The sequence below is a fragment of the Cheilinus undulatus genome, linkage group 13, assembly GCF_018320785.1.
Source record: "Cheilinus undulatus linkage group 13, ASM1832078v1, whole genome shotgun sequence".
Lineage (NCBI taxonomy): Eukaryota > Metazoa > Chordata > Actinopteri > Labriformes > Labridae > Cheilinus > Cheilinus undulatus.
In genome coordinates this window covers 2,842,806-2,856,305 of record NC_054877.1, presented here as the reverse complement: position 1 = coordinate 2,856,305, position 13,500 = coordinate 2,842,806, and the positions used below count along the sequence as shown (strand labels likewise).

At 40.6% G+C, this 13,500-nt stretch overlaps 1 protein-coding gene and 1 long non-coding RNA gene across 3 annotated transcripts in view; both read right to left on the bottom strand.

Moving 5' to 3' along the window:
* The window catches only part of LOC121520118, a 4,060-nt gene extending 1,612 nt beyond the window's left edge, over positions 1-2,448 (bottom strand). The window contains exon 1 of the long non-coding RNA XR_005992763.1: positions 1-2,448. This exon is cut by the window's left edge and continues 1,393 nt beyond it. This is a non-coding gene — a long non-coding RNA (uncharacterized LOC121520118).
* Positions 2,449-3,372: 924 nt separating this feature from the next.
* Positions 3,373-12,603, bottom strand: LOC121520111 (G-protein coupled receptor 4-like). 2 transcript variants are annotated; one of them, XM_041803390.1, is made up of 4 exons: positions 12,412-12,603; positions 5,388-5,543; positions 4,260-4,447; positions 3,373-4,171 (listed from the first exon to the last, which is right to left on the bottom strand). In XM_041803390.1, the coding sequence occupies exons 2-4, from the start codon at positions 5,526-5,528 to the stop codon at positions 3,646-3,648; spliced, it is 855 nt and encodes a 284-aa protein (XP_041659324.1). In that variant the 5' UTR covers positions 5,529-5,543; positions 12,412-12,603; the 3' UTR covers positions 3,373-3,645. The 2 variants fall into 2 exon arrangements, with proteins under 2 accessions (XP_041659324.1, XP_041659325.1); XM_041803391.1 differs by lacking the exon at positions 12,412-12,603 and adding an exon at positions 4,975-5,071 and having other exon boundaries at positions 5,388-5,526.
* Between the last annotated feature and the right edge of the window lie 897 nt (positions 12,604-13,500).

The following is a 13,500-nucleotide window of genomic DNA, read 5'->3' as shown; positions in this document are numbered from 1 at the left end:
AGTAGGACAATGCCCAGGATTGTTGTTCATCAGTGTCTGTTATCAAATTGGTCCCCCCCACCACCATAATTTTTCTAGTTAAATTAAATTTATTTAGATGTTCTTCGTCACTTTAAACAAGATAAACTCACCTGCTTAAGCCTAATGTACCTTCAGGATGATATTCATTTTGACCAGTAGGTGTCAGTAGTCGCACTGTTTTGTTATCAGCTGATGCTGCTCTCCTGGCTTAGCAGGAAGGAAGCTCAGAAGCCTGTACGACGAAGCTGGATTAACAAGCCCTGGATATCTCTCTGCTAGCTGGATTGACTTATCAAGACATTTGCAATCTGGATCAGCTGTACGACGAAGCTGGTTATCAACTCGCTAATTGCAGCCAGGGTTTTCCAATCTGGATCAGTGCGCGCTCACATAAAAGGGGTGGTGTTTGCAGCGTCTGACCAATCACAAACATGGAGAAAGCCTGTAGAGCAGCATCTTTTCAATGGAGGAACAGACAATCATTCTTCAAAAATAGGAGGAATTTAAATCAATCATCCAGGCCAGAAGCAACACTGTCGCCGCAGCAAAAGCCAGGAATGAATGCTGGCAGAAAATTGCTGACTCTGTTAATGCATAAATTCGTCAGACTATACAAAATTAATTTATGGGACAATATAAACTGACAGCACTCTGATTACTCAGTTTCACTTTATTAAGACACATATTTTTTGGGCAGAGCTTCCTCGGCGAATTTTGTGTTGTAATATTAATTCCTCGCACGTTCCATTAATCCATATTCCAGTGATAAGGTTTTTACACACTGTCCGTTATTTTCCGATCCGTAATCCCAAAAAAATGTCACTCACTCGGACCTTGCACACTGGATCTGATGCCTTTTTATTTGCCTTCACTGCGAAAATTCGTAAAAGGTGGCAAATATTTTAGTACTGTGAGCCTGCGTCTCTGTCACTCCTTTAAAATCCCGCTGGATCCATCCTGACAGAAAGCTCCATTCAGCACCTGCCCATGCGTCATAGCGCAGAGACAAGTTGGACAGATGGAGGGAAACTTTTTTTATTCAGTCTCTGTTATGAGCTGTGTGTAGGCTACAAATGTAGCCTCTTTATCTGTTATATTTCCATCGCTGATATCCACATGACACACCTGCAAACTATGGGGTTTAAAGTGAGGTTTCGGGAGAGAGGGATGAGTTGGATGAGGGTGAGTGAGAGAGAGAGAAAGCAATGGGCGCTGATCTGAATCATCTATCACCCATCTGTTATACTTCCATGGTTTATATCCACATAATACATGAGCAAACTTTGGTGTTTAAAGTGAGGTTTCAGGGCGAGAGAGGGGGAGGAGAGGTCTGGTGAGGGTGAGCAAGCGAGGAGGAAGCAGTGGACACTGTTTTAAATCATCACTCACCCATTTAAATAACTTGGACTGATGTGAAATTTCGCACAAAATCGAGCCTGTTCCGACAAGAAATGACGGACAAAAATTTCGGCGTCAGTGTGCAACCTTCATTGGAGCAACATGAGCTCGATTTTCTTTTTTAACGTGCGAAAAAATTCGGACGAAATAATTGGACCCAGTGTGCAAAGGACATAATGTGTGACCATTATTATTAACCCCATTATTTCAGATGCAATCCTAGTGGAGCAAAAAAGACTTGGAACAGAAGATCAAATATAAAAACATAGCGGCGGGTGACAAGGCTTTATTTCTTCACACTGTCTCTGCTGTATGGATGAAATCACCGGAATTAATTATCATCTATCCCTAAAGATTCTTTCTCTCCTAAGCACTCTTCTCTTTTTCCGTGCACCAACCAGGATCTTCTAAGAATGGGCAGGCCATTTTCCAAGAGAACTGATTGGTCAGGAGGCGGTGCTTTTATTCTCGGTGATCTCTAATCCAGAACATAACCAGCTCCGGAGCAGGTTAGCCATTCAGCATAAGTTACCACGATGATTTATCCCGGTAACTTATGCTGAACCAGCTTTGTCGTACAGAAAATCCAGGGTTAATTCTGAAGTTATCTGGATAAGAGAAAATCCAGCTTCGTTGTACAGGCCCCAGTTGTATTATTGCATTAGACGGTCTGTAAAGAAGCACTAGACACCAGTTCTCAAACAAGACTGTCTTTCTGTTATGTTTACAGGTGAGAGAGAAGTGCACAGGCATCATACACATTTAGATTAAGTTTATACATGTGTGGGAAGTAAGTTTACATGTTAGAACTGTTGTTGTTGTCATAAAACAAGGATGCACACTAGGCTAGCATCCAAAGCTAATGTTAGCATGTGTAGCTCGCTAGCTCTGTTTAGCATTTGTTAACTGACATACACTATATTACCAAAAGTATTCACTCACCCATCCAAATAATGTAAATCAGGTGTTCCAATCACTTCCATGTTCACAGGTGTATAAAATCAAGCACCTAGGCATGCAGACTGTTTCTACAAACATTTGTGAAAGAATGGCTCGCTCTCAGGAGCTCAGTGAATTCCAGCGTGGTACTGTGATAGGATGCCACCTGTGCAACAAGTCCAGTGGTGAAATGTCCTCGCTCCTAAATATTTCACAGTCAAATGTCAGTGGTATTATAACAAAGTGGAAGCCATTGGGAATGACAGCAACTCAGCCACCAAGTGGTAGGCCACGTAAAATGACGGAGCGGGGTCAGTGGATGCTGAGGCACATGGTGCACAGAGGTCGCCAACTTTCTGCAGAGTCAATGGCTACAGACCTCCAAACTTCATGTGGTCTTCAGATTAGCTCAAGAACAGTGGTAGAGAGCTTCATGAATGGGTTTCCATGGCCGAGCAGCTGCATCCAAGCCATGCATCACCAAGTGCAATGCAAGGCATTGGATGCAGTGGTGTAAAGCACACCGCTACTGGACTCTAGAGCAGTGGAGACGTGTTCTCTGGAGTGATGAATCGCAATTCTCCATTTGGCAATCTGATGGACCAGTCTGGGTTTGTCGGTTGCCAGGAGAACGGTACTTGCCTGACTGCATTATGCCAAGTGTAAAGTTTGGTGGAGGGGGGATTATGGTGTGGGCTTGTTTTTCAGGAGCTGGGCTTGGCCCCTTAGTTCCAGTGAAAGGAACTCTGAATGCTTCAGCCTACCAAGAGATTGTGGACAATCCCATGCTCCCAACTTTGTGGGAACAGTTTGGGGATGGCCCCTTCCTGTTCCAACATGACTGTGCACCAGTGCACAAAGGAAGGTCCATAAAGACATGGATGAGAGAGTTTGGTGTGGATGAACTTGACTGGCCTGCACAGAGTCCTGACCTCAACCCCATAGAACACCTTTGGGATGAATTAGAGTGGAGACTGAGAGCCAGGCCTTCTCATCCAACATCAGCGTGTGACCTCACAAATGCGCTTCTGGAAGAATGGTCAAAAATTCCCATAAACACACTCCTAAACCTTGTGGAAAGTCTTCCCAGAAGAGTTGAAGCTGTTATAGCTGCAAAGGGTGGGAATTAAAAAATATGACTGGACAATATGTTTTTTCTGGTAGTCAGATGGATGTACATGGGCTCACTCAGACATCCATAACTTCTGGCCCCCATATCTGTGACCTTCTGAAAACAGATCAATGAGCTACTTTTTGGCTCCGCCCCCCTAACTGATAACCACTGGTCTAAATGTGGTCTAGACTGATTGTGTTGATGTTGTTGGTGTCATTGTTCTCCTTTCTGCAACAGCACACAGAGGTCCAAATCTTCCCAAAGGTCTCTTTTTTGATGAAAACATACAGAAGTAAGTCTGCAAGTGGACTCAGCCTTACAGACATGAGGGACAGGACATCTAGAGTGTAATTATAGATGTATGTTTTCACAATGAGCCAAATAATACTGGGCAGGAACAGCAGAGTATAAATCAGCAGCACCAGGACTAAGATTGCCACAATTCTCTGTTTTTCATCAGAGGGGACTGAGACAGAAGTAGAGAGAGCTCTGAGGGTCCCAATTAGGAAGAAAATGAACAGTGGGAAGGGAATGATGAGCAAGATGGTGAAGATGATTCGTTTTACAACCATAGTAACCCAGGGGAACACAGCAACGTAACAGAAGGGAGGTATGATCCAGACTACAACACAGACCACCACAGAGATCCTGATGGTTCGTCTGAAGCGGTACCACAGTGGGTGGGCGATGACCAAATATCTGCAAAACAGGATGGAAATATTATCTCTGAAAAGATACACAATACTACAGAAATATTATATTTAATAATATTTAAATAGATAGTTACCGTTCCAGTGAAATACACACCATGAAGCCAACACTAGTTAATCCGGCACATCTGTAAGTACGGACCACAATGTTCTTTGTCATCTCTTCCTCAGGTTTGGACTCCTGAACGATCATACAGCAGAGCTGAATGAAGTCAGATATGAGAAGGTTGATGATGTAGATTGGAGCCACCTGACCATTCTTTACCTGAGGAAAATATAGAAACAGAAACAGAAGATAAGAAGTTATAAACACGTTCTGAAGTCCTCCATCCAGAACGGACATCAACCTCTGCACAGCTACTGCAGTAACAGCCTCGTCTACATTTTCAGTCAAATCTCATTCTCTATGTCTGGAGTTTATTTACACAAGCTGTCAGCTTCTCCTCCCTGTACCTACTGAGCATCACTGATGGGATCTACATGAACTACAACAGAAATAAAGATTAGCTCAGTGGTAGTATGACTTTAAAAGTCAGCTGAAGTTTATGGGACGAGCATCACCTTTTATGGTAGTCAGTAAAAAAGCTAATCAGATAGATAGACCCAGTAGTGTGTAGAAATAAAAAACAGGGGATCAGGGAGCTGATGGACCAGTGGATAGGTTTCTCTATGAGATTTTCTATTGTATTCTGTTAGCATCATGCTACTTATGGATTAGCATCCTCTTTAACCAGTAGTGCACTGTACAGTTTTCTCCTGATTCATACACCATGTTTGAGTAACACGACTCACTTTGAAGTCAGGCCAACTTTCAGCTCCATCGTACGCTGTTTCTGGTGTAGTGTAGGGGACATGATGGCCGACCACGGCCCAATCAGCTGTCCCAAACCTTAGAGCATATTTGACTTTGTAAACTGTCCATCATTATCTTAAATCACCATGTAAACAGTAGGAATGTCTAGCCCATGAGCCTTCTCTGGACATAATAATGAAATAAACAAGCAAGAATCAGTCCTACCTGCATACAGGTAGACAGTACCTTCAAATGTATTTGACCCCTTCCTGATTTCTGTTTTTTTTGGTTGTGCATATTTGTTACACTGAAATGTTTCAGATCATCAAAGACATTTTTATATAATTTACATTTTATAAACAAATAAATAAATAAAGACATAACACATAATATATATTATAAAGACACATACCAGAGAGTAGAGAGCATAGATGGCCATGAGTAACAAAGGGAGACCGATACCAACGATGATGTATGTCACTACATGCCTGATAAAGAAGAGGTTGTCATAATCCTCATTCAGGAGGGTGGTGTTATCAGAGATGTTTGCCATTCTTTAGAGTGAAACCTGAAATCACAGAGATCAAGATTTAGACAAAAACATTGCATGAATAAAATGATTTTAGAATTTAAGTTCCTGTAAAGTGAAAAAAACATCTTTACTTACACAATAAATTTACCTGAGTAAATTTTACTCAAATTGAGTAAAATTTTACTCTGAAAAATATAACATTTGGTCCTAGTCTATTTGGAATAAAAATTCACTCTGCTTGCAGAGTAATGTTTTCAGAGTTGTTTTTACTCTAACAACTGTTTTTATTTAACTCTAAATGATGATTTTGTACTCCACAATGAACAAAATCAAAACAACTCTATTGCAATTGTACTCACTACAGAGTAATTCTCACCATTAATTATAGATCCGTTCTTTTCTCAATAAACTCTTGGAAATTAAGATTAGCAGTATTTCATTGTTTATTTACACTTTTTCTTAAAAGGTTTATTTGCAGATTTTTATTGCAAATTACAGCAAAACAGCACACCTCACTGTAAATTTATTTCCATCTTACTCCCTCTCGTAGAAACATGGTGAGGCTTTGACAAAGGTGGACTCATGGTGCCTGCCAGTGTCAACAGATGCACTGACAGTCTCACCCAGGGTCTCATCAAGTCATGGCAGAAGGTGAATATTTCTCTATTCCTCCCAGCATTGTGAGTATTCTCACTACAATTCGCTGTCTTTCTCTCTGTTACGCTCCAACTCGTCTCATCGACCAGGCGTGCGTCTTTCAAACGCTATAAACTCCAAAACTTTTTGGGGAGTTTTTTTTTAGTTTTGTTGCTAACACACAAACTAACTAACTAACTAACAACAAACCCTGCCGATCACATAACCTCCTTGGCAGAGGTAAGAAAACATTAAATGGATTATCTGAATTCAGTTTTTAGCAGGTGTTAAGATCAAGCTAATGTTTGATGGCAAAGAATTTACTCACTCTGTATGCCTGTGGTGTTTGTGTGTCATGTCAAACTCTAGCTAATCCAAATCTTACAAATGGCCCCAAACTTACACTATAAAATCCAATTAGCGAACCTTACTGAAAAAAAATCATGCAAACCGATTTATGATCCTGCACAGTAAACCTGGATGTTGTTTCTACTTCAACCTTTTAGCAATCAATAGTTATTCTTTTATGTTTTGTCAAAAAATGTTGACATTACTAAATCAAATGGTGGTTTGTACTATTCAGCTGAAAGATGCAATGATCATGTTAAGCTGAGATAACTATGTTTACTTCTTTAAAGGGAGGGGCTATTAAAAAATGTTCATAAAACCATGTATGAGACTGTCAGTGCATCTGTTGGCACCGGCAGGCAATGTTTCCATCGTGACTTCCACATGTGGTGAAGCCAATATTTTGCCTTACTATGTCTCTATCTTACCAGGGAGGGAGTGACTAGCTGATCTGGTTCATTGTCTGGCTCCAGCAGTGTTATCAAGGGACTCTTCACTGTTGAGAGGAATGGCTAATGGTGGAATTCTATGGTTTTTGATTGCTTTTCTAGTTTCGTATTGTAAGTATAGTCACATACAGACAGGGTGGTCTGCAACATTGACCCCCTCACTCATGGTGTCACACTTCAAAAAACACTTCTTACTAAAAACAATTAATAGACTAAACATGCATAATTTTTTATAATGTTCATGTTCATGGCAAAGTTGTTATTATGCATGTTTAGTTTATCAGTTGATGTTTTTAGTGAGAAGTGTTTTTTGAAGTGTGACACCATAAGTGAGGGGGTCAATGTTGCAGACCACCCTGTCTGTACATGACTGTATCTGTGGTTGAGACTATATAATAGTTTATCATACTTTCTGTGTAAGCTCTTGTCAAAGTTATACAAGTTGGCTTGGAGCCATTTGTCATCACTCCTTACCACAATAACTGAAACTAAAAAAAGCACTCACAAAACATAGAGCTCCACGGAAGTACGCTTTTAACATTCTGGGATCCAGACCATGATCCAGACCAGCCGATTACTCCCTCCCTGGTGGGATGGAGATATTCTGAGGCAACGAATTGGCTTCGCCACGTATTGAAGTAATAACAGAGGCATTGCCTGCCGGTGCCAACAGATGCACTGACAGTCTCATACTTTTTTTTTTTTTTTTTTTTTTGAAAATTTTGAAATAGCCCCTCCCCTTAAAGAACTAAAAGGATGGAGTTACACAAGGGGGAAAAAGAAAACTCAGTGAAAAATCACTGGATTATCAAAGGTTGAAGAGGAGTCACCTGACTAGAAGCTGTAGTACACAGGTGTCTGAAGGTTCATCACCAGGTGAGAAGATCTTGATTGCCAAGGATTATCTACAGCTGGGACACCTAACGAGCTGCAGCTGTGACCGTCCATGAGTGATGGCAGCTGAGTTGATACTTAAGTGGGTGTGGTTAAGTTTTATTCCAGCAGAATTTACTCTGTGTTTTTACTCCAACTCTCCTGGTGGCTGGTGATAAATATACTCAATAAATAGTAAATTTTACTATTTTTGAGTGTAACACTTTTTACTCTGGAAAAATTACTCCCCAGATTTTCCTGTGTAGGTATTTAGGTACACTGAAAAAAGTACAACAATGCTTTTGTTGGATGTGATGTGACAATGAAAGATGGAATAAAAATTTAGTTTGAGGTTGTTGTTTTTTAAGCCTGAAATTGATACAGTTTGAACAAAAGTCCTACCTGCTATATTCTGTTTATTCGAAAATTAGAGACAGTAAAAGAACCATTTCAAATTTACACTACGTTTAATATGAACTTGAAACTTAAATTAAGTTTCAGATCAGTGTTTTTTATCACAAGACTGAAAGAACTATTTACATTTTACCCTAAGTTTTATATAAACTTGCAACTTGAATTAAATTTCAGATCAATGTTGTGTGTTGTCAATGTCAATGCCTCAGCCTTGTTTTCTCCACATATAATACAGAGCTTCCAGTCAGTCTTAGCTATCCAGGAAGTTGATGGACTTTGACCATCAAGATGCACAAGTTTGATGTTCTTCGACAATTTTATCAACATTATCTGACAGTGAAGGCCAAGGGGTTATCCTTTTACCACCTCACCGCAGAAACACACATTCAGGTATGGGATACAACTAGGTTCAGATGTAAAAATTGACCTACATCTAGCCCAATCATTCATCCAGTGTACATCGCTTTGGAGAAAAGTGTCTGCTAAATGACATTGTAACATTGTAACATTGTAACATTTAATTCCTGTGTGATCTGTACACCATCCGAGTAACTACATGCAGTCATGTAAAGCTCTGTTACCCTTGGCTTGGCTCTACCGCGCTGGCACATCCAGTCAATTCAGGTGCGGCTATCTAACTACAGTCATAGACGAAAGTATTGGCACCACTGGAAATTTTCAAGAAAATACACCATTTCTCCCAGAAATTGTTGTAGTTACAAATTTTTTTGGTATACATGTTTATTTCATTCATGTGCATTGGAACAACACAAAAAAGCGGAAGAAAAAAGACAAAATTGACATAATTTTACACAAAACTCAGAAATAGGCAGGACAAAATGACTGTTGTCCTTTTAAAACTGTGGGTGAATCATTTTATTTCCAGCATGTGGTGCTCATTTAAACTCACCTGTGGCAGTAACAGGTGCTGGCAATCTAGAAATCAAACCTGAAGCCAGTTAGAAAGTCTAAAAGTTGACTCAGCCTTTGTGTTGTGTGCCTGTGTGTGTCACACCAAGCATGGAGAAGAGAAAGAAAACCCCAGAATTGTCTGAGGACTTAGAAACAAAATTATGGAAAAATATGAACAATCTCAAGGTTACAAGACCATCTCCAGAGATCCTGAAATTCCTTTGTCCACTGTGTGTAATATAATCAAGAAGTTTATAACCATGGAGCTGTGGCTAATCTCCCTGGACGTGGACGGAGGAGAAAAACGGACAAAAGGATGCAACACAGGATAGTCGGAATGGTGGATAAACATCCTCAGTCAACTTCCACACAAATTCAGGCTGTCCTGCAGACTCAGGGTGCAAAAGTGTCAGCTGGGACCATACGTGGTCATCTGAATGAGATGAAGCGCTATGGCAGGAGACAGAGGAGAACCCCACTGCTGACAAAGAGACATAAAAAAGCCAGACTGGAGTTTGCAAAAATGTACCTGAGTAAGCCTCAATCCTTCTGGGAGAACATTTTGTGGACAGATGAGACTAAGGTAGAGCTTTTTGTGAAAGCACATCATTCTACTGTTTACAGAAAACAGAATGAGGCCTACAAAGAAAAGAACACAGTACCTACAGTCAAACATGGTGGAGGTTCAAGGATGTTTTGGGGTTGCTTTGCTGCCTCTGGCACTGACTGTGTGCAAGGAATCATGAAATCTGGAGACTATCAAGAGATTTTGGGCCTAGTGTCAGAAAGCTGGGTCTGCATCAGAAGTCATGGGTGTTTCATCAGGACAATGACCCAAACATACCTCAAAAAGCACCAAGAAATGGTTGGAGACAAAGCTGGAGAGTTCTGAAGTGGCCAGCAGTGAGTCCAGATCTAAATCCCATTAAACACCTATGGAGAGATCTCAAAACTGCTGTTGCAAGAAGGCACCCCTCAAATCTGAGAGACCTGGAGCAGTTTGCAAAAGAAGAGTGGTCCAAAATTCCAGTTGAGATGTGTAAGAAGCTTGTCGATGGCTATAGGAAGAGATTGGTTTCAGTTATTTTTTCCCAAGAGTGTGTAACCAAATATTAAGTTAAGGGTGCCAATAATTTTGTCCAGCCCATTTTTTGAGTTTTGTGTAAAATTATGTCAATTTTGTATTTTTTCTTCTGCTTTTTTGTGTTGCTCCAATGCACATAAAGGAAATAAACACACGTGTACCAAAAATATTTGTAACTGCAACAATTTCTGGGAGAAAGTGTGTATTTTCTTGAAAAATTCCAGGAGTGCCAATACTTTTGTCCATGACTGTATATCTAAAGATGCAACTAGATCTAGATCTAGATCAACTAGATGTGAGACTATATGCTACCACTAAATTATCACTAAAAGGAGTAGATTGATACTGGCTACAGAAATAATGACATCAATGGCTAATATATTTAGCTGACATTGAACCCCATGCTGAGTTTCAAAGCAGTGGCATCACCCGTGTGCCCCGGCTGTGCTTCGACATCCACTCTATTACATTGTCTGTAACACATGAATACTGTCACAATAATTATTCTTCATTTTTTTGTTCTTCATCATCCTTTATTATCATCCCTGATAAGAAAATTAATGAGAAAACGGTTATCATTGGTGGCCATTTTGAAAAATGGCTGCCATAGGCACCATGTTGAAAATTCAGGATGCCTTCATATCTAATTTTCTTTGGAATGCCTTTGGCTATAACTGTACCAAATTTCATGCTTATATCACTAAGTGAACAATTGTTGTGGTTATCTCCTCCACTAATCTCAACCTCGCGCACAAGCTCAGGCTCCTTCCCCACCAGAGAGGGGACATTCCACATCCCTAGAGCCAGCCTCTAAAGCTTCTGAAGGATCGGACCGCCAAGCTCCCTGCCGTCGACTGCCACCCAGCTCACAACATATCGACCTCTACAGGTGGCGACCCAGGCAACTGCCTATTGCCTATCGCCTATGCGCAGAACCAGCCCTGCATGGGACAGTACAAGTTATGCTGGAATGCTGACATGAAAACAGGGGGGCTAATTAAACAGTGGCAATCCACTGCAGTTTAATACATAAATGGGAAACCCTGTAAATGATCAATGAGTCAGGCAGAACATATTCAACTAAGCATCCCTGCTCTGCCCTGACAGAGAGGGGATGGCAAGTTAACAAGGGGGACGCATTTTGGTCATTTTGCTAACAAGGGGGATACCATCCCCCCTCAAATGGCCTACGGGGTGCAGCCCCAGCCACAAGGCGCTCACCATCGAGCCCCACTCCCAGGCCTGGCCGCAGGAGGGGTCCCCAATGAGGTCCCCCAATGACCTGCATCCAGGCGAGGGAGCTTGGAGTCCATCGTGTTGTTCAGCCATATGAGGTTTAGAACCGCACCTTGTCTGGTCCCTCACCTCTGAGTTAAGAAATAAAAATCCACTGTGCATGTTCATGGCTGCAGCCATGCAGCACTCTTATGTTTTCCTTTAGAAATGTCTGTAAATCTGAGAACATTACAGACTTCACGTCCTGTGAATGGGACTCACCAAACACTGATGTCGGGGGTCATTCACAAATTATCAGTGTTTTTAGTTGTTGTTTCAGTCCACAAAATTAACACTAGTAAAAGTAAAAGCTCATAATTAGATGTAAATCACAGATTTTTTTAAGAAAGGAAAATCTGTACCATCTAAAATCTTTATAGTCAGGTCATACAAGGAATTAGATTATTATTTAATTATAATTATTAGATTAGAAACATTTCACAGCTGATTAAATCACTATATGAGAAAATTCTTCTGAGAGATCATTTCCATAAATGTTGCCTCTTCATCACTTTACCTAAACACACAATTCAGTCAGACATCCCAGATAGTTGTGGTCAGCCGTATACTAGCTTTAACCTAGTCTTGGTTACCATAAACCAAACCTGTACTGAACCGTGACCTCTGTGACCTCTGTGGAGCGTTACAGCCCTACTCTGTAGTGTTTACCGTCATCATCAGTGTGTTTTATAAAGTCAGAACAGTGTAATATTTCAGATTCAGATCTGACAGCATTTGAATCATGGAGGAGGATGCTGATACTGAGAGATACTCAAACAATCCTGCAGGCTATCACAGAGACACGCTTGGATTTATATTAATAAGTCATCAAACTGTGTCTAACATCTAAATCCTTTAAACTGTATTTGTAATAAGATGACAGTTCAGAGATGTTTCAGTGAGCAGATCTTACCTGGATGAAGTCTCTTCACTGATCTCTGATGTTTCTCTGCATCCAAACTGACTTTGGTGATTATGGTAAGTGATCACATCACTCATGATAATACACTGCTCTTGAAGGAAGTCAGGAAAAAAAGTCATACATGCATCAACTGTGAAAGGCAGAAACTAACATCATCACAAACCATGTGAAACAAGGGAGCAGAGACCTTCCATGGACATATAGCTGATGTCGTGGTTTCCTCTTTCCTCTTTAATACTTATCAGCAGGGAAGCAGAAGGAGGGATATGACTGTCACATTTTCTCTGTAGACTCACTGTTACTGTGCTTTCAGAACACACAACAAAATATTCATGGTGTCCTTTTTAGCTGAAATTTTATCCCTGATGAAAACAGCAACGTGCAGTCTTTATTTTTCCCACCAAATTTCTCAAAGTGTTTTTTTAGCATAGTTGGACCCAGTATTTTATTAATAGTTAATAGTTCTTTAATAGGAGGTGTAGTCCTCTCTGTTTTTAAACATGCTGTGGACCAACCTCTTTTAAAGAAACTCAACCTTGACCCCTCTGATTTTAATAATTCTGGTCTATAGTCTGGTTTCAAAGCAGGTCACAGCACTGAGACAGCCCAATGATTTGTTTTTAGCAGCAGATAGAGGGGAGGAAGCCATTTTAATTCTTTCACCATTCGATACGGTTGATCACATTTTAATAGATCGTCTTAGAGACTGGGTGGGCATCAGGGACACTACACTTAGCTGGTTTTATTCTCGTCTTTTAGAGCTAAGCTTTGCGGTCACCATAGGTATCCACTCCTCCTCTACCCTTATTCTTACATGTGGTGTACCGCAAGGTTCGATTTTAGGTCCTACTTTATTTTCTATTTATATGCTGCCTCTTGGTCAAATAATCCAGAATCATAAAGTCTCCTTTCACTGCTACGCAGACGACACACAGATATACCACACCCTGAGACCTGAGGGCCCTAGAGGCCTAGCTGCTGTCATAGACTGTTTAAATGATGTCAACTGTTGGATGGCACAAGCTTTTTGCAATTTAACAACTCAAAATCTAAAATTATTTTTGTTTAATCCCCACTACT

Coding starts and splice junctions, on each gene's coding strand:
- LOC121520111 (XM_041803390.1), bottom strand. CDS start 5,528: ATGGCAAACATCTCTGATAACACCACCCTCCTGAATGAGGATTATGAC. Junction 4,448..5,387: donor TCTATGCTCTCTACTCTCTG/GTATGTGTCTTT, acceptor TATTTTCCTCAG/GTAAAGAATGGTCAGGTGGC. Junction 4,172..4,259: donor GTGTGTATTTCACTGGAACG/GTAACTATCTAT, acceptor CCTGTTTTGCAG/ATATTTGGTCATCGCCCACC.